Source organism: Erythrolamprus reginae, chromosome 1 (genome assembly GCF_031021105.1).
Source record: "Erythrolamprus reginae isolate rEryReg1 chromosome 1, rEryReg1.hap1, whole genome shotgun sequence".
In the NCBI taxonomy this organism is placed as follows: domain Eukaryota; kingdom Metazoa; phylum Chordata; class Lepidosauria; order Squamata; family Dipsadidae; genus Erythrolamprus; species Erythrolamprus reginae.
The window spans coordinates 371,700,207-371,720,203 of record NC_091950.1 but is presented as its reverse complement, the minus strand read 5'-3'; the positions used below and the strand labels follow the sequence as shown (position 1 = coordinate 371,720,203).

Here is a 19,997-nt window from a genome sequence, read left to right as displayed (position 1 = left end):
TGCAGGAAATACGATTTTAGTAACCAAGTAGTTGATGCATGGGACTCATTACCAGACTCTGTAGTATCGTCACCTAACTCCCAAAACTTTACTCTTAGATATCCACTGTTAACATCTCCCAATTCTTAACAGGTCAGTAAGGGGCGTGCATAAGTGCACCGGTGTGCCTTCTGTCCCCTGTCCTAATGTTTCTCTTTTACTAGTATCATGTATATAAATATTATTACTGTATATCTTTGTATACCACCAATTTGTACTTTACAAAACAAATAAACAAATAAATAGTTTCCCTCAAACTTAAAAGTTGATCAAGGAACTCGGTAAAAGTGTAACAATTATAAATATTCAGCACAATGTCATAATGTTTTGAATGTTTACCTTGTGAACTTACCTTGATAACTCAGTAATCTTTCCAGCTTTTCAAAGTTATCTCAAAATTATTATACTTCAGATGGCAAAATGGTATTTAAATACTTCTATGAACACTTGGTGAATTTATAGATGCTCTGCTTTGAATGCATGACTTGATTATGCCCATGCTGACAACTGAAACCTCTGTTATGCCATTCAGGCCCCTCTCACACATGATCATTTGTTAAAGTTATCTATGTACAAGTGTCTGGAGCTTTGAAGAAGCAGCAAGAACATAAGGGCAAGGGACACAAGACTATGATAATACATAGTGTTCCTATAAAATGTAAAATTCATGATATTCAGTCTCTGTAGTCATGTGTATATTACGGCTGCCTTAAAAAAAAACTACATAGAGTGGTACCTCTACTTAAAAATTTGATTTGTTCTGTGACCAGGTTCTTAAGTAGAAAAGTTTGTAAGAAGAAGCAATTTTTCCCATAGGAATCAATGTAAAAGCAAATAATGCATGCAATTGGGGAAACCACAGGGAGGGTGGAGGCCCTGTTTCCTCCCAGGAGATTCCTAGAGAGACCCCACGGAGGCTTCTCCCCGCCTTTTCCGACCCTGTTTCCTCCCAGGAGATTCCTAGAGAGGCCCCACAGAGGCTTCTCTCTACCTTTTCTGGCCCTGTTTCCTCCCAGGAGATTCCTAGAGAGGCCCCAAGGAGGCTTCTCCCTACCTTTTCCGGTTACAGTTTCGGAGGGTCGGGTTTGTAAGTGGAAAATGGTTCTTGAGAAAAGGCAAAAAAATCTTCAACACCCGGTTCTTATCTAGAAAAGTTCATAAGTAGGGGTGTTTGTAGGTAGAGATACCACTGTATATCCATTTTTGTCTTATCTCCCTTTTTTTATTGCATGCCATTATTTTATATTATGAAGTCAGGCCTTGAGAGGACTATCAGAAAAGTGCAAAACACTGTTTCTACCCTATTCTTTCTAGAATTCACTTCAGCTGACATCTATTACTAGCCCACTGCAACAACATAGCCAAGAAGACTTCAATAGTTGTAAATTTAATCCTACGTAGCTTCTGCTCTGGCAATCTCTCACTACTTACCAGAGCTTACAAAACTTTCACCAGACCCATCCTTAAATACAGCTCATCTGTTTGGAACTCATATCACATCTCGTACATAAACACCCTTGAAAATGTCCAAAGATAATTCTCCAGAAGAGCCCTTCACTCCTCAACTTGAAACAAAATACCCTACGAGACTAGACTTCAATCCTGGCCCTAGAAAACTTAGAACTAAGATGCCTTAAACATGATCTAAGTATTGCCCACAAGATCATATGCTGCAACATCCTGCCTGTCGGCGACTACTTCAGCTTCAACCACAACAACACAAGAGCATACAACAGATTTAAACTTAATATTAACCGCTCCAAACTTGACTGTAAAAAATATGACTTCAGTAACCAAGTTGTCGAAGCGTGGAACTCATTACCGGACATCATAGTGTCATCCCCAAACCCCCAACACTTTACCCTTAGATTATCTACGGTTGACCTATCCAGATTCCTAAGAGGTCAGTAAGGGGTGAGTACAAGTGCACTAGAGTGCCTTCCGTCTCCTGTCCTATTGCTCTGCTATATCTCCTATACCTTTCTTCTATTCCTATATCTCTTCTTCTATTCTTTCACTGATATGTTTTATTCCTATATCTTCTTTTCTATTCTTTCTTAGACATATTTTATTATGAGTATATCCTCTATAACCTTTATTATGTATTTTACTATGTGTATACCCACTAAAACCCTCATTGTATATTGGACAAAATCAATCAATCAATAAAATAAAGTAATAAACAATAGTAAACAGAAGAAGGTCAATGTAAGACCAAGAAGGGGACAGCATCCTCAGAGGAATTCTTTTAAGATTTGCACATTTTAAAGGAGCCACATAAACTATCTAGACATATTGAACAGAAACTGAATTATGAATAAGACCACAGAAAACTGGATGTCTAATATGAGGGGGGAGCAGGAAGGAGTTGGAAATTAGCATCTTAGGATGGACATGGGTGATGGAAACCCTGAAAAGAACATTCCAGGCAATATTTTTTTGCCTGCGGAAGCTCCCTCTCTCAAATGCCATTCTTGGCCAGCTGCCCTTCCTGTGGAATGAATGACCTTTCCAACATACCCTATCATGTCTTATGCTTGTTACCACTGAAAGTCTACTGCCATCCATCTCTATTCCTTTAGAATATACAAAGCTGCCATTTTATATTATAGCATCCTAATTTTTGAAGGATTTTTTTTGGCCTGATCAGTTTCTGAAGTGGAATAATAGATTTTTAACAGTAGCAGCAGCAACAACAAATCTGGTGTTCTAATCCAAAGCTGAGTTTGCCATTGTCAAACACCATTTTAGGGTAAAGATGAGTATCCTAAACCAACAACTAGCTTGACTATCTGTATGAATATGATTGTTATGAATGGTATGTATGCATGTTGTTGCATTGTCTGACTACGAGTTTTAGCCAGGGTTTTAGTAATTAGATTTTTTCTTGACTTATTTCTATTGTTGTTTGTAATTTTATATTGTTGTAAGTCGCCCTGAGTCTTTCAGGATTGGGTGGCATAGAAATCAAATCAAATAAATAAATAAAAGATTACTTAGAAAAAATAACATAATGTCAACATGATTTTATCTTGGAACTAGTTTTTTAAAATTAGAGTTGAAAGGGACCTTGCAGGTCATCAAGTCCAACCCCCTGCTTAAGCAGGAAAACGTACAGCACCCCAGCCAAATGACAGTCCAATCTCCTCTTGAAAATGTCCAAAGTTGGGGAGTTCACAACCTCCGCTGGCAGGCCATTCCACTGGTTGATTGCTCTGACTGTCAGGAAGTTCTTCCTTATTTCTAGGTTGAATCTCTCCTTGGTCAGCTTCCAACCATTGTTCCTCATCTGGCCCTTTGGTGCCTTAGAAAACAGCATGACCCCCCTCTTCTCTGTGGCAACCCCTCAAGTACCTGTAGACTACTATCATTGTCCCCCCTGGCCCTTCTTTTCTCTAGGCTATCCATGCCCAGTTCCAGCAATCTCTCTTCATAAGTCTTGGTTTCTAGTCCCCTAATCGTTTTGGTTGCTTATTATCCAGCATCAATAAGAAACCGAAAAACATATTTATTCTTCTTGTCTGGTAGCAAAAAAAGAAAAGCTGCTTTTAGGCATTTGTATTTGTAGGGTGTGAGAGAGACATGATGGCTCAGCAGTTAAAAGATGCTGGAGTTGTCGGCTGTAAAGTCCATAACCCAGGTTAGAGACCCAATTGCTACATGACAGGGTGAGCTTCCATTACTCGCCCCAGCCCCTGCCCACCTAAAAGTTCAAAAGCATGCTAATGGGAATAGATAAGTAGGTGCCACTTTGGAGAGAAGGTAGCCGCATTCCGTGGGCCTCGGCCAGAGGTGGGTTGCTTCTGGTTCGGACCGGTTCTATAGAACCGGTAGCAGGAATTTCCCCTGCTCACTGAACCGGGAGCGATTATGCGCTGCTCACACTCCCAAACCGGCTCTCTCAGCAGCATTGTAGGCGCCACCATCTTGTGTTTGGCTTCTGAGCATATGCGCCCATGCAGCGCAGCTACACAGGGCGGGAGGAAGAAAACTGATGGTGAGGTAAATTAGAACCCAACCTTGGCCTTGGCGTATAGTCATGCTGTTACATGACCACAGAAGTGTCTTCAGATAATGCTGGCTCCCTCAGCTAAGAAAGGGGGAAGAGTACTATCCCCTAAAGCCGGACATAATTGGAAGGGGAAAACCTATTTACCTATTGGTCTAGATCAGTGTTTCCCAACATTGGCAACTTGAAGATATTTGGACTTCAACTCTCAGAATTCCCCAGCCAGCGTTCGCTGGCTGGGGAATTCTGGGAGTTGAAGTCCAAATATCTTCAAGTTGCCAAGGTTGGGAAACACTGGTCTAGATACATAAAAATACATACACATATTCATATACTCCCGGAGTAGGCAAAGTTGGCTCTTCTAGGACTTGTGGACTTCAACTCCCAGGATTCCTGAACCAATCATGCTAGCTCAGGAATTCTGGGAGTTGAAGTCCACATGTTACAGAAGAGCCAATTTTGCCTATCCCTGAGTCTGATGATTACTGGAGGATGTGGGGTTTTTCCCTCCCCTTTCTTTCATACAAATAGAGCAGATAAAAAGTTATTCATTTAAAGCACATATAATTTCATAGAACTAATTGCAGGGGGAAGGCAGCCATCGACTTTCTGCTGTGCATTAATTAGACTGATCAGAAGGATACAGGAAAAGGAGGGGCAGCTCAAAATAGACAGCAGGTTACCCATCCCTCTATCTTTTAAAAACCATCTTTTAAGAGTCTAATTATAATGCAGGTAATCAATATTTTGCATCTGTGTGAACATTATGTTAATGTATAAATAATTTAAAAGATTATTTGTTCCGTGAAGCCAGTCCAAATTTATTTACATTTTAACAACAGGAAAGTAAAACAGATAATGAAGCAATTAGGATGAGGATTCATAAAATTGAATGTTACCTTTTGCACAATGGAGAGAAATAAATGAAGTAAAAGGTACATTAATTTGGAAGAATGACTACGTATATCCATATGTCAAGTATTGCAGTAGATCTAATGACAAAATAGCCACTGTCCTGTTTCAGGGCCTCTAAGTGGGAAAATAAAATTCAATTAATTAATGGTTTTAACCAGACAAATAAAATTAGTTTGTTGAAAGAGTAAAGAGTTGATCAATTATTATTTGGTCCTCTGATATTTTATTAGATATTTGGGAAGATATTGTCCTCATCCTCATCAATGTTGTGTGTATTAGAAAAGAATGAATCATTGTGTAAAGAAGTCATGAGATGATTTAGCGAGGGGAAGGAACCATATATTGATGCACATATATTTTGATGTAATGCTATCAAGCTAGGAATAATTTGATCTACTTTTTAAAAATTCCAGGAAACATTATTGAGGACACTACAATGGAAAAGGCTCTTCTACATCAATGTGGAGAAACTTGAGTGTCAGAAACAGCCTTCATTCACAGATGGATACAATCACAACTAATTTTAAACCCTTGAAATCGAGTCAGATTAATCACTGAAAATATTAAATGTCAATTGCAGGAAGGAGTGTTGCATATCCATAATGGCTTCTGTGCCCAAACATGGCGATGATCATACATAATTCGTACTAGGTTGTTAGATTCCCATAAAAAGACATTGGCAAACAATTGACAAGCTGCTTCCAAGAAAACTACACGATTGTGCCCATGCTATCACCAGAAGTTTAGCTCAATTCAAGGGCATTTTTTTTTTGTTTTCTTTGAGTCACCCCCTTGAAGTTGAACTTCAGACTATACTCGGCTAGCCAAATCGATGCCTGGTTCAGTATAAAGCAGCAACTTCTTAAGGCATCAAACTCACCCTGGCTGTCCTACTACTCATTAAACACATAATACTGCACTGCATTTAATAGTTCTCCATACACAAAACAGAAAATAAAAGCCAGCCTCAGTTCCCCCCTCCCCCAAAAAGGGGGTTCCTGCTGCAAAGAGATCTTAACCATTAAAAGACAAATTCCTTGTGTGTCCAATCACATTTGGCCAATAACATTCTATTCTATTCTATTCTAATTGTGGAAATCCAAAAAGTAGTAAATATTCATAATCCATTGGGTAAACAATAAAGGACTGCATTCCTTAAGGTCTGGAAAGGGAGACAGGATTGAGAGTTTCAGGCTGACTCCTCTCTATTTCAGTTTAAGAAGAAAGTGAGAAAAAGCACAATCAGGCTTGGAAAATGTTATTAATATAGCCTATCTCACCAGAGTTTTAGTCTTCCGGTGCTGTTGGTTTCCTATTATAGGCCTGACAGTCATAGAAGAAAGGTCATTTTTATTTAGTTCTGTAATAAAGGGGCACAAAGAGAAAATACAAGAGAAAACACAAAATACAGACAGACTGATTTGCTGCAATATTGCTAAGGCCTATTGCACAGAGCCTTGTTTTTCATTATTAAGCTGAGCGCCTGTATTTAAAATTAATTATGTTCAATTATAAAGTTATATTAGTGTATTTCTTTACATAATATTTGCATTGCTTAGTTGACCCCTATGGCAATCATTAAGTGTTGTACCACACGATTCTTGACAAATGTATCTTTTTTTCTTTTATGTACACTGAGATCATATGCACCAAAGACAAATTCCTTGTGTGTCCAATCACACTTGGCCAATAAAGTATTCTATTCTATAGTTACATATAGAATTGTACCTACTTGCTGTCCTAACAATATATACTTCATCTTTTTTTAAACTTATTTTTAAATATTCGATATGTAATTTTTATAGTATAAATATCTTTGTTGTGTTTCACCTGTTTTATTTTTGTAATATTATAAAAACAATTTTAAAAAACTGAAGGCCTGAACCGACTTTTTCCAAATTTTGCAAACAATGTCAGTTCCCTGCCAGACCATAATCTCTTTTTTGAGATTTACCCTGTTTCTCAAGTAATAGGACGAACTAGGAAATGTGTTTCCAGTTGTTTTGACTCTCAGTAGCCAACAACAGTTGTTATCCAAATACTTAGAGGACCTCAAGATTTATTCCTCCACTAGAATTAGCAAAGAGCACAGACAAACTCATGATGACACAATTGTCCAAAGCAAAAAACTCACCCATGATTAAAAGAAGCCAAATGCAAGTGTAGCTGCATTAGAATAAGAAAATTATTGCTCCTAAATTATTCCAACTATTTCTGTTAAACATTTCAATCCTGTCCCCTACTTATTATGCAAGTCTTCAGTTCTGAGAAAAGTAGCAGCCAATGAAGTTTTATTATCAACAATTTGTCCAAAAGGAACAGGAAAAGCTATACATGACAAAGCTTTTATCCATCTACATAACCGTTAAAAAGTACAAGAGTGCCGTCTTTCTCTCCTATATGTTTATTTAGTAGATAAGTTTTGTTTTAGGGCAATAGTGTTCCCATCCAAATATAGTTTTAACAACTCTCTGAACTTACAAGTACTGTCCCTGGATGACTTAGCTAGTTCGAAGTTGACTGGAGATTTCCTTGATTTCATGATTTCACTTCATTCGAGGAGCCAATGTTGGTTCTTTTATTTTTTGGTCGGCATCCGTTTATTTGAACCAGATAAAGCTGGCTATTTTCTGCATTACTTACAGCTGAACAGAGCTTGTTGGCAATTTGAATTATTATTGGCAAGAACTCAAGCCTTTCCTTGACTCCAGCCCCTGAGCTGAAGTAAGCTTTAACTCTTTCCTCTCCATCCCCAGAGAGACTTAACATCTCATCTATGATCCAGAAATTTGTGATTAATTAAGGTTGCAAGAGATACTGGCTAAATGACTATATGAATAAATACATGAAGGCAGAACAGATTCAGATTGAAACTTACAGAAAATAAAGTAGAAATAAAATTTGGATGACCTAACACAGTGTTTCCCAACCTTGGCAACTTGAAGATATTTGGACTTCAACTCCCAGAAGCGTTCGCTGGCTGGGGAATTCTGGGAGTTGAAGTCCAGATATCTTCAAGTTGCCAAGGTTGGGAAACACTGACCTAACAGAAACAGTACTTTTTAATTTAATTTAATGGTGAAATCTCTGTATGTGTGCATGCACATGTGCAACCACCTCCTGCACATTAATAATAATAATAATAATAATAATAATAATAATAATAATAGTTGTTGTTATTATTATTATTATTATTATTATTACTACTACTACTACTACTACTACTACTACTACTACTACTACTACTACAACAATAACAATGCCAGGGTATCTACGAGACCGCCTTCTGCCGCACGAATCCCAGCAACCGGTTAGGTCCCACAGAGTTGGTCTCCTCCGGGCCCCGTCAACTAAACAATGTTGTTTGGCAGGACCCAGAGGAAGAGCCTTCTCTGTGGCGGCTCCAACCCTCTGGAATCAGCTCCCTCCAGAGATTAGAACTGCCCTCACCCTCCTTGCCTTTCGTAAACTCCTTAAAACCCTCTGTCGTCAAGCGTGTAGGAACTGAAACATCTCCCCCTGCCTATGTAGTTTTTTGTGTTTGATATGACTGTATGTATGTTTTTATATATTGGGGTTTCTTGTTTTTTTAGACTTTTTAAATGTAATATTGTTATTTTAGATTCTAACTATTAGATTTGTCATTATATATTGTTTTTATCATTGCTGTAAACCGCCCCGAGTCTACGGAGAAATCTAATAAATAAACAAATCTAATTAATAATAATAATAATAATAATAATAATAATAATAATAATAATAATTTATTTGACTTGTATGCCGCCCCTCTCTGAAGACTCGGGGTGGCTCACAACAACAATGGAACAGTACAGATACAAATCTAATAATTAAAAACTGTAACTAAAACCCATTACCTTAATACAATCGATACTACACAAACATGCACGCACACACACACACACCCTCGTTCCTGCACAACAATGATCCCAAGACCAGCTGACTGGCGGGAGGCCACATCCATGTGAAGTGGAGCTGAACTTGGGTGACAGCTGATGTGCCATCAGAGAGAGTACTGTATGCCATAGGTTTGCCATCATGGGCCTAGATATATTCAAGTGATGAAAATAAAGTAAAAAGTGTCAAAAAAGGAAAATTAATAGGAAAAAAGAAAACATTCCATTTCAATTCCTGTTTAAATTAAAGAATTACTGTTAACATCCTGTATTCTGTACAATATCAGCCAATCTCAACAGGCTTTGCAGGGTGGATGGGGGTGGAGCAATTAGCAGTGCCTTAATCTTAGAAATTGTAGGCAAGGGAAACAGATGGTTTCTCAGTTTGAAAGAGAAGGCACACAGGCTGTAGGTAACATTTACTGAATCTCTTTGAATAGGAATCATACAAAAGAAGATTTAGATTAGTTATTTATTATTCTACCCTTTAGTACATATTTCCTTAAAAAGTCTCTTAGCAACTGCAGCAGCTAACACAGGTATCTAGAATTCAATTAGTTCCCCATGGTCTGTAATGAAATTTTGCAATAAGCTTTCTAGAACAATGTTTCTTAACCTTGATAGCTTTAAGGTGCAAGGACTTCAACTCCCAGAATTCCCCATGCCGGCTGAGGAATTCTGAGTTGAAGTCCATACATATTACAGTGGCCAAATTTAAGAAACACTGCTCTAGTCTAGATCATTCCCATTATTGTGATAATTGGACCATTGCCATTAGAGGAGGAGGTTGGACTAGATGACCGACAAGGTCCCTTCCAACTCTAGTAGTATTGTATTATTCACTATCAGCCATTAGGGTGTAGTAGATAATCTTATTTACTGGCAGTAAATAGCACTGGCTTCTGACCACAATAATTGACTGCCTAATATGAAGCAAGAGATACTGTCAGTTTTATTTAAAAAGTATGTTTTTAAAATATCCTGTTATTAAATCAGAGAACTGGAAAGGCCATATGCCAGTGATGGTGAACCTATGGCACGGGTGGCATGCGGAGCCATATCTGCTGGCATGCGAGCCATTGCCCTAGCTCAGCCCAATGTGCATGTATGTGCCAGCCAGCTGATTTTTGACTCACACCGAGGCTCTGGGAGGGTGTTTTGGCTTCCAGAGAGCCCCTGGGGAATGGGGGAGGGCATTTTTACCCTTCCACGGCTCCAGGGAAGCCTTTGGAGCCTGGGGAGGGTGAAACATGAGCCTACTGGGCCCACCAGATGTTGGGAATCAGGCCATTTCTAGCCTCCAGAGGGCCTCCGGTGGGCAGGCATTGAATTACGGGTGTGGGCACTCACGTATGCGCAATGGCATGCACACATCCTCTTTCAACACTCACTGCTATATGTCCTGAATAAATAGGGTGTTGTTTTTTTAAATGATCCTAGTAATCATAAAAAAAAATATTGGTGTAAGCTGCCTTGAGTACCATGGGATTGGGCACCATGGAAGTCAATCAAATTAAATTAAATTAAATCAGTGGTATCCCTGCTTTTCATACCTAAGGTCCAAAATCCCATTCTTAGTATGAGTCAGAAACATTTTTCCATAAGGTGCTGGGAAAATCAATCAGTACTGGGATAAAGTTTCTAAGCATTACCTAGGACAGTGATGGCGAACCTATGGCACGGGCCCCACAGGTGGCACGCGGAGCCATATCTGATGGCACTCAAGCCATTGCCTTAGCTCAGCTCCAACATGCATGTGTGTGCCAGCCAGCCGATTTATGGCAGGCACAGAGGCTCTGGGAGGGTATTTTTGGCTTCCAAAGAGTCTCCGGGGGATGGGAGAGGGCGTTTTTGCCTTTCTTTGGCTCCAGGAAAGTCTTTGAAACCTGGGGAAGGCAAAACATGAGCCTACTGGGCCCACCAGAAGTTGGGAAACAGGCTGTTTCCAGCCTCTAGAAAGCCTCTGGGGTGGGGGGGCAGGGGAAGCTGTTTTCATCCTCCTCAGGCATTGAATTATGTGTGTAGGCACTCACGTATGCGCGATAGTGCACGCACATGCTCTTTCGGCACCCGAGGAAAAAAAGGTTCGCTATCACTGACCTAGGACAACTTCTTTTTAAACAAATTCTGCAACACTTTATTTTTTGGGCATTCCGTGACAAGAAGAGTTTCAAGTTTCCATTCTCACATAAGCTTAGATTAGAGGCATGATAACAGTTTTTTTTTAAAAAAAATAATAATACAATAATTGAAACTACCCAGAACAAAATGACTTTTTAATATATATTTTCTAAAATGGGTGTTTTAGAATGTCAACAAATAGATCAGTTCCTCCTGTTTAATAGGGAATATTTCTAGAATTCGAGAAAATACAAGTTGCTAAACTATATGAACAATAGCCATCTTGATATGAACAGATATATGGGCATGCTCTTGTGTGTTGAAGGCCATCATGCTGAAATATTGAAAATGTTTTTTAAAAAACTGCATTGTATTCAAACCAGGGGTGAAAGTTTAGCAGGTTCTGGAAAACCAGTAGCAGAAATTTTGAGTAGTTCGGAGAACCTGCAAATACCACCCATGGATGGCCCCAGAGAAGGGTGGGAATGGGGATTTTGCAGTATTATTATTATTATTATTATTATTATTATTATTATTATTATTATTATTTATTGGATTTGTATGCCGCCCCTCTCCGCAGACTCGGGGCGGCTAACAACAGCAGTAAAACAGTACAACAAAATCCAATACTAAAAAACAGTTAAAAACCCATTATATAAAAACCAATCATACATACAAACATACCATACATAAAATTGTGAAGGCCTAGAGGGAAAGTGTATCTTAGTTCCCCCATGCCTGGCGGCAGAGTTGGGTTTTAAGCAGCTTACGAAAGGCAAGGAGGGTGCGGGCAATTCTAATCTCTGGGGGGAGTTGGTTCCAGAGGGTCGGGGCTGCCACAGAGAAGGCTCTTCCTCTGGGTCCCGCCAAGCGACATTGTTTGGTTGACGGGACTCTGTGTGACCTAACTGGTCACTGGGATTCGTGCAGCAGAAGGCGGTCCCTGAGGTAGTCTGGCCCGGTGCCATGAAGGGCTTTATAGGTCATAACCAACACTTTGAATTGTGACCGGAAACTGATCGGCAACCAATGCAGACTGCGGAGTGTTGGAGTAACATGGGCATATTTGGGAAAGCCCATGATTGCTCTCGCAGCTGCATTCTGCACGATCTGAAGTTTCCAAACACTTTTCAAAGGTAGCCCCATGTAGAGAGCGTTACAGTAGTCGAGCCTTGAGGTGATAAGGGCATGAGTGACTGTGAGTAGTGACTCCCGGTCCAAATAGGGTTGCAACAGGTGCACTAGGCGAACCTGGGCGAACGCCCCCCTCGCCACAGCTGAAAGGTGTTTCTCTAATGTGAGCTGTGGATCGAGGAGGACGCCCAAGTTGAGAACCCTCTCTGAGGGGGTCAATGATTCTCCCCCTTGGGTAATGGACGGACAGATGGAATTGTCCTTGGGAGGCAGGACCCACAGCCACTCCGTCTTGTCTGGGTTGAGTTTGAGTGGGACCCATCCAGGCCCCAACAGCCTCCAGGCACCGGCACATCACTTCCACTGCCACCTCCATCAAGCCACCAAGCCACCCCTATAGACTAGGTAGGGAAAAAATTAGAATTTCTCCCCTAATTCAAACACATATTCATTGCAAAATATCACCCTAGCAATACTGACCTTTATTACCCAAAAGTTTTCTTTCTCCATTTTAAACATTGGATCGAAAGTGAGATCCATTTAATTTGCTCTATGTACTAAAGTTACAATGTGCCTTTCACATTTGGTGTTTACTGTTTTCATTATGTACAAAAAGGGGCACTGCCAGAATTTTTAGGCTGTTGTTCAATACTTAGATGTAACCTGCGTGTTGTCTGAAGTGGGAAAACTTTTATTCATTTCACAGAATGTAATAATTATGCGAAATGCATGGTGGGGAAAAATGAGTAGGCAGAAGGTTCTTTGGGTAAATGAAATACACCTTAGGAATGCACAATATCCATTTTAAATGACTTTCTATTAATGCAAATTCTTAAGAGGGCCTCCATAATAATTGACATGGCAAACCACAATTGTAATACTTTCTGCATATTGGACAGCCTGTAGAGATCCTATGCAATGGTTCAGTGAGTGCAGGTTAAAATGAAAGAGTTGTACTAAAGCCATGATTTGAAAGCAAGGAAACTCTAAGGTTTCAGTTATATGCTGGTGACATATAACTATCCCACCTACATCTCTGAATTATATTTTATTGAACCTTCCCACCTGTGTGCTGAAATCCAAACTGGTACTTTCAATGAAGCACATGCAACAAGACAAATCTAATAGGTAGAGTGCTGTACTGCAGGCCACTGAAGCTGACTGTAGATCTGTAGGTCAGCAGTTCAAATCTCATCACCAGCTCAAGGTTGACTCAGCCTTCCATCCTTCCAAGGTGGGTAAAATGAGGACCCAGATTGTGGGGGCAATATGCTGGCTCTGTTAAAAAGTGCTATTGCTAACATGTTGCAAGCCGCTCGGAGTCTAAGGAGAAGGGGGGCATAAAAATTGAACGAACGAACGAACGAATGAACAAACAAACAAACAAACAAACAAACAAACAAACTTACTTACTTACTTACTTACTTATCTATTTATCTATTTATCTATTTATCTATTTATTTATTAGATTTGTATGCCACCCCTCTCCGTAGACTCGGGGCGGCTCACAACAACAATAAAATAATATACAACAAATCTAATAATTTAAAAGTCACTAAAAAAACCCTTATTAAAAAGCAAAAACATACACACAAACATAACCATGCATAAACTGTATAGGCCCGGGGGAGATGTCTCAATGCCTGATGGCAGAGGAGGCTTTATCTTCCAGCATTTAATGAAAAGGTATCTGATTCTCAAAAACATAGATAAAGAGGAAGTAGAGGATGCAAGTTGATAACTATTATATAATTTTTCAAGCAACCATAGAGAGGAAGAAAATGGCCATGGTCTCTCAAACAAGAGGAATTGCTTGGCTATAGGCAAGAGCATTTTTCCAGAAAAGTAGGTAGCCAAAACTCCATTCATTGGAACAAATGCTTATGAACAAAGCTCCAACGTTTTTGTGTGTTGGCCAGCAGATTTTTGGCTCGCACAGAGGCTATGGGAGGGTGTTTTTGGCTTTCAGAGAACCTCCAGGAGGGATGGGAGAGAATGTTTTTACCCTCCACCGGCTCCAGGGAATCCTTTGGAGCCTGGGGAGGGCAAAACATGAGCCTATTGGGCTCACTAGAAGTTGGGAAAGAGGCCATTTCCGGCCTCCAGAGAGCTTCCAGGGGGGAAGCTGTTTTCACCCTCCCCAGGAATTTAATTATGGGTGTGGGCACTCACGCATGCACAATAGTGTGCGCGCACACTCTTTTGGCACCTGAGGGGAAAAAGGTTTGTCATCACTGTCCTAGTTATTCCAGCCAGGAGCACATATATCCTTAAATAATTAAGGGAGAAAAAAACTCATTTGCTTCCTGAAAGAAGTTTAGAAAGAACATGACAAAGTGATGACAAATACTGAATTTGAACCAGACTTTTCATTAGATCTGAGCCAAGAAATGCTTATTTTAATGATAGAGGTTTTTAAGACCCATTATTGTCATGGGTAACTGTATATTAATTGTTGTGGTTAGCTCTGGCCCTGCTCCTGCCCCAAGGAATCTGCTGATGAAGGCCCCTCTGACCAAGAAGACATGAGTGACAGGGAGGAGGAGAGTGTGGCAGACAGCTCAGAAGGAGATCAATTATCTAGCTCCTCCTTGGATTCAGAACAAGAGTTAATGATACAGCCACGCATGCAGAGAGCGATGCATAGGCAACAACAACTGAGAGATTATTATCAAAGAAAATGAGGCCACCTGTGGTTGGGTGGGGCTGTGGTAATTAGTGAGGCTGCTATAAATAGCAGCCTGTAGGTTTGGCCATTGTGGAGGATTATCTGATCGTTGTGTTTCGTGACTGTTTTACTGACTTTTTGTGTGCTGATTTTCCCCCGCTTTGAAACTAAACCAGAGCAAAGTGTTTGTGAAGAAGAAGGACTGTGAATTGCCTCACAGCTGCAAGCTAAGTATCACAGAACTGATAAGGGACTTGTACAAATTACCAGTTTGTTTGGAGACAAGTGCTCTCGGCTATACCAAAAGAGGGCTTGGTTTAAGTGAATTTTCATTATAAAGAACATTGTTTTGAATTTTCAAACGTGTGTGTCTGAAATTTGTACCTGTGAATTTTTGGGAGGATTCTACCAGAGAGCCCGACAGAACATTAATTTAGGCCTCAAGAGTTGAGAAAGGCTATAGGATCAGTTAGCAATTGAACTTCGGTGGCTGTCCTGTTTAGTTAAACCAAATACTGGCAGAAAACAAATTTATAATGTTTGGCAATCAAGGAGACAGATATTCCTGGAATTTCCTTTAGTTCTTCAAGACGTTTTTGAGACGCTAACATTATATATTCAAAGGGTAGCCCTTCTTAATATAATGTCCCCAATGTGTTCTACTGAATTTTCAAGGACCATGTCTTCAATTCTTTAGCGTTTGCAAATATAAGACATCCACCTTCTACAACTCTTTCACAAATTGCTGGCTCATTTCTGATCCCAATTCAAAATGCTGGTTATCACTTTCTGTGCATTCAGTGACTAAAACTCAGGGCACTTTAATGATCTGTCTCACCCCATCTCTCCACTGTTAGAACAATCCTTCGAGAAATCTTACCACCAACTGAGCAGCATTTGTTAAGAACAATATGAATTTCACCTTCCTGATGTCAACAGGAAACCTGTAAACAGCCTCCTCTGAAGAACAGGCCTGTAACCTATCATGATTGGTTCTATTCTGAAATAAAAACTTGAAAACTTCTGGTTTATCTTAGGCTTTACTTTACAAGTCTTCTTTATACTGTTACATTATTGTCCTGCTTTTCTGGGTTGTTATGGGCAGCTCCATGATGGGATTTAGAACCCATACTGCCTGGCCCAAACAACCAGGTCCTCATGTTCAGAATTCAATTAGCTGATTTATTGCATACTTTTATACACAGGAATCTTCAGACTAATAGTTTGCACTTGGGTGAGACTAGATAAGGTTAAATGGTTTGTGTGTGTGTGTGTGAGAGAGAGAGAGAGAGAGAGAGAGAAAGAGAGAGAGATTGTGATATCTGGTAGCCATGTAGGGATTCCAGTCTAAGTCCACATTTGATTCCTCCCCCTGCCTTAGCCAGTTTCTCTTGCCCATCGGAGTATACGACACACCTTAGTTTTTGGGGAGGAACATAGGGAAAAGAATCTGCTTACCAGATATTCTTCTGGCTAGCATCCTTAGTCTGGTCAGCTTCAGCACATTATTTTATCCCCTGGTTAGGGCTTTAAAAAATCTTATTCAGAGAGAGAAACAATGAAAGAGCTTGCAAGCAGGTAAGAGCTGGGAACATGGTTAGCACCTGGTTAGGGCTGGAAAGAAACATTTGAAGCAAGATTGGGCAATGATAAAAACCCTGCAAAGACTTAGGACTCTTCACAAAGAATAACAATGAAAGAACCTGCAAGGTAAGAGCTGGGAAGATTGTTAGCACCTAGTTAGGGCTGGGGGGAAAAGCTTTGGAAAAAAGCTACATTCAGAGTATAAGGTGCACCTGAATTTTCAGCCCCTTTTAGGGAGGAAAAAGGTGTGTCTTATACTCCGAAATATACAATATATGAGAGCGACCGTATTTGCCTTTTTAAATTGAAGATTTTAAAGAAATGGCAAGTTTATTTATTTATTTGTTTGTTTGTTTGTTTGTTTGTTTGTTTATTTATTTATTTATTAGATTTGTATGCCGCCCCTTTCCGTAGACTCGTTTTTAAGGAAACGGCAAGTTTTATAATAGAGGAGAGGCTAATAGAATAAATGTTCCTTTATTTTAATTCAATTGGTCATAGAATGACAAATGTGGGTTGCATGTGAAAGCACAGTGGGATTACAGTATATACGCATGCAGAGAAAGAAAGTTCAGATTTAAGTTTCATGCCAAAGCCATTCCAACTTTAGGATGGGCATTCTAATGAAGGGTCTTCTGGACTCTGCAGGTGTCTTCTAGGTAAGAGCAGCATTCATAATGTGACTTGCCCTGAGCCGCATAAAAAGACCTGCAATCTCAGGCTATCAAGATGCAAAAAGTGGCTTTAAAAAGCACTTTAAAAGGGCACTTTTTAAAAAAGTCTCTAGATACCTTTCATTTGAGAAATAATGCTTACTAAAGAGGAAAGTTAGGTTACTACAGAAAATCAATGTGTTCTTGGGACAATTGCCAAACCATTAAAAAGAGTGAGCTAAATAAGAAGGAATAACAGTTAAAACTAGAAGCAAATGGAGAAGTACTGTGCTTTCTTATCCAAACTGCTGATACAAAGATAACCAAAACTGATGATTATTAAGGTCACACAGGCTCAAATCAATATCCTCAGGAGGCACACAGGCTGAGAAAAACACCTCAAGAATCAAGAAGCTTAGCTGACCCACAGAAACGCTCAAACAAAGACAGAATGACAATAGTTCTACTATTTCTTTGTAACAGAAGTACTTGTAGAAAAATTGGATGGTTAGAACAAAGGATATACAGTATGTCTGTGTGGAAGGTTAGAATTTATTTCAGAGCTGCTATAACTATCACTTACAATCTTGATCAGTGGAGAACAGGGGTCAAGAGAGGTCAACAAAAGACTTTAGAATATGTTTCAAAAAGAAACTTACATTATTAATCATACATATAATACTAAAGTCGTTTTTTGTTCAGTCTGGAAATCAGACTCTTATAATTCCTTTTATTAATACAAATTAGAAACAGATGTTTACAGATATAGAAACATAGAAGACTGACTGCAGAAAAATATTTTTTTCTAAGACCACTGTATTAGTTAAAAACTTTCTGAATCAATTCTGATGTACCCAGATGTAACATTAGGTTTGTACTAAAGAATAATGAAGATGAGCAAATGTAATAAGGAAGACATTATTTTTTTTAAAAAAATAAACTATGTTATTTAATTGCATTTGATTAAAATAATTCTATACTATTCTTCATCCAACTGATCTTATAGCAGATGTACAAAACATATAAAACTATTTTTACATCAATGTATAAAAATAGTATATATACAGTAAAAATTAAAAAGGCCAAACTCATGTAAGGCAGGTTAAATCTTTATAAGAATAAAAGCGATTGAGCAAAACTGATCCAAGAATATTATATTGTTATTGCCAATTAAAATTCTATTATTTAAAAATTCTATTATTTAGAAAACGTACATGGCTCCTCGTGGTGTACATGATAATTCCAAGTGGCTCACAGCAACAGTTCATTAAAAAATGAAATACTGTACAACACCACAATTTGCAGAAGATCATTCTTCCCACCAAAGTACCACGACATCTCCTCAACTCTACATTTGCTGGGCTCACTTCCATCCTAGCCCAGTGCTTGCATTAACAGGCAGGTCTTCATGGCCCTCAAGAAGGATAAAAAGATGGGGGCAGAGCTCAACAAGCCTTCAGGATTTTTCTGTCTTCATGAAAATGAAAAATGATGTGATCAAGCAAATGATAGGATGAAATACACAGTTGGTATTTTGTGAAGCTCAGATCTAATGTCTCTTCTCTTCTAGCATCCTTTATATCTCAAATGAAGGAAGGGGGATAATCTATCATTGTCTGTAATGCTTGTAGAGAACAAAAGGCCTTGAATGATGCTGATTGCTCTTACCTCACTGTCAAAGAGGTAATTCTGGTTGCTATTACATTAGAACCTTCTTCATTGCAAATATGAAAAAGAAGCACTCCAGTGACCAAAGACAGGTTAGGACTGCTGTACTTCGTTTACTTAGCTGAAGTCTACCTGTTGCTGAAGCAGCAGTGTTCCTATTGGACAGCTCCCTTCATGAATTGTCTCTCCTATATCTCATAATTTTTTTCTTCCATTCATATATCTCTTCCTCTTTTCTTCATCAACGTATTTTATTCTTGTATCTTTCCTTCTATCCTTTCCTTGATATATGTTTATTCTCTTCAACCTTCATTTTGTATTGGACAAAATAATAAATAAAATAAAATAAAATAAAATAAAATAAAATAAAATAAAATAAAATAAAATAAAATAAAATAAAATAAAATAAAATAAAATAAAATAAAATAAAATAAAATAAAATAAAATAAAATAAAATAAAAAAAATAAATAAATAAAATTTGAATAATCTGATCCTTGGCCTATCAGTTTGATAAAAGCAGAGGCTAAATCTTTTGACCAGTACAAGACATATGTACTGCATGTTATTGCTCTTCTGTTTTGGCAACATATATATTTAACCTCCTGTATAAAAATTCAGAGATATCATAAGCAACCTATCACTATGACTCCAAAAAAGCTGCTTGTGAATTTAAAAATTAGATGCCCATTAGGCAAATTGGGAGTTCTTCCAAAGGTTGGCTATTACTTCTAATCCATAAGGCCTTGCTAAAATTCTGAAAGTTGCAGCTTTCATTTGGAAAAAAAGTTCAGCTTTTGTGAGTACTTGCTGTATCACTCACTACAAACAAAAATAGAAAGGCATCAATTTGCTTCCAAATGCAAAACATGCTATTTTTAAATGTTCAGAATTGCAGAGAGGTTCTGCAGAAAATATGAATTCACTGCTTTCACAAAGATATTTTGAGTTAAAAAATGAATAGAAATGTCTCCTACTGAACAATTAACAATGTTGCAATTAACAAGTTAATTGTTTGTGAAGTTAATAGTAAAGAAACAATAATCTGCTCATCTAGATATTTGTGATATTAAAGGGGTTAAAATGCTAAAATAACAACAACCAGATTAGATTAGATTAGATTAGAATAACAGAGTTGGAAGGTACCATGGAGGTCTTCTAGTCCAGAGGTCCCCAACCGCCGGTCCGCGGACCGGGACCGGGCCGTTGGGGTTTTTCAGCCGGTCCGCGGCGCCGCTGACAGCTAGCTTTGGCTGCCGGGGGGGCGGGGAGGATTAAATCCTCCCCCCCTCCA

General features: G+C 38.8%; 1 protein-coding gene across 4 annotated transcripts in view; it reads right to left on the bottom strand.

Moving 5' to 3' along the window:
* PRKCE (protein kinase C epsilon) overlaps positions 1–19,997 on the bottom strand; it is a 404,880-nt gene that overhangs the window by 179,843 nt on the left and 205,040 nt on the right. For 2 of the 4 annotated variants that reach the window (XM_070734570.1, XM_070734571.1), the window contains exon 1: positions 7,445–7,606. The exons of the other annotated variants lie outside the window; for them this stretch is intronic. In XM_070734570.1, coding sequence (XP_070590671.1) covers positions 7,445–7,505 — 61 coding nt within the window. In that variant the 5' untranslated portion in view covers positions 7,506–7,606. Of the gene's footprint in view, positions 1–7,444; positions 7,607–19,997 lie in introns of those variants that run through there. 4 annotated transcript variants of the gene reach the window in all.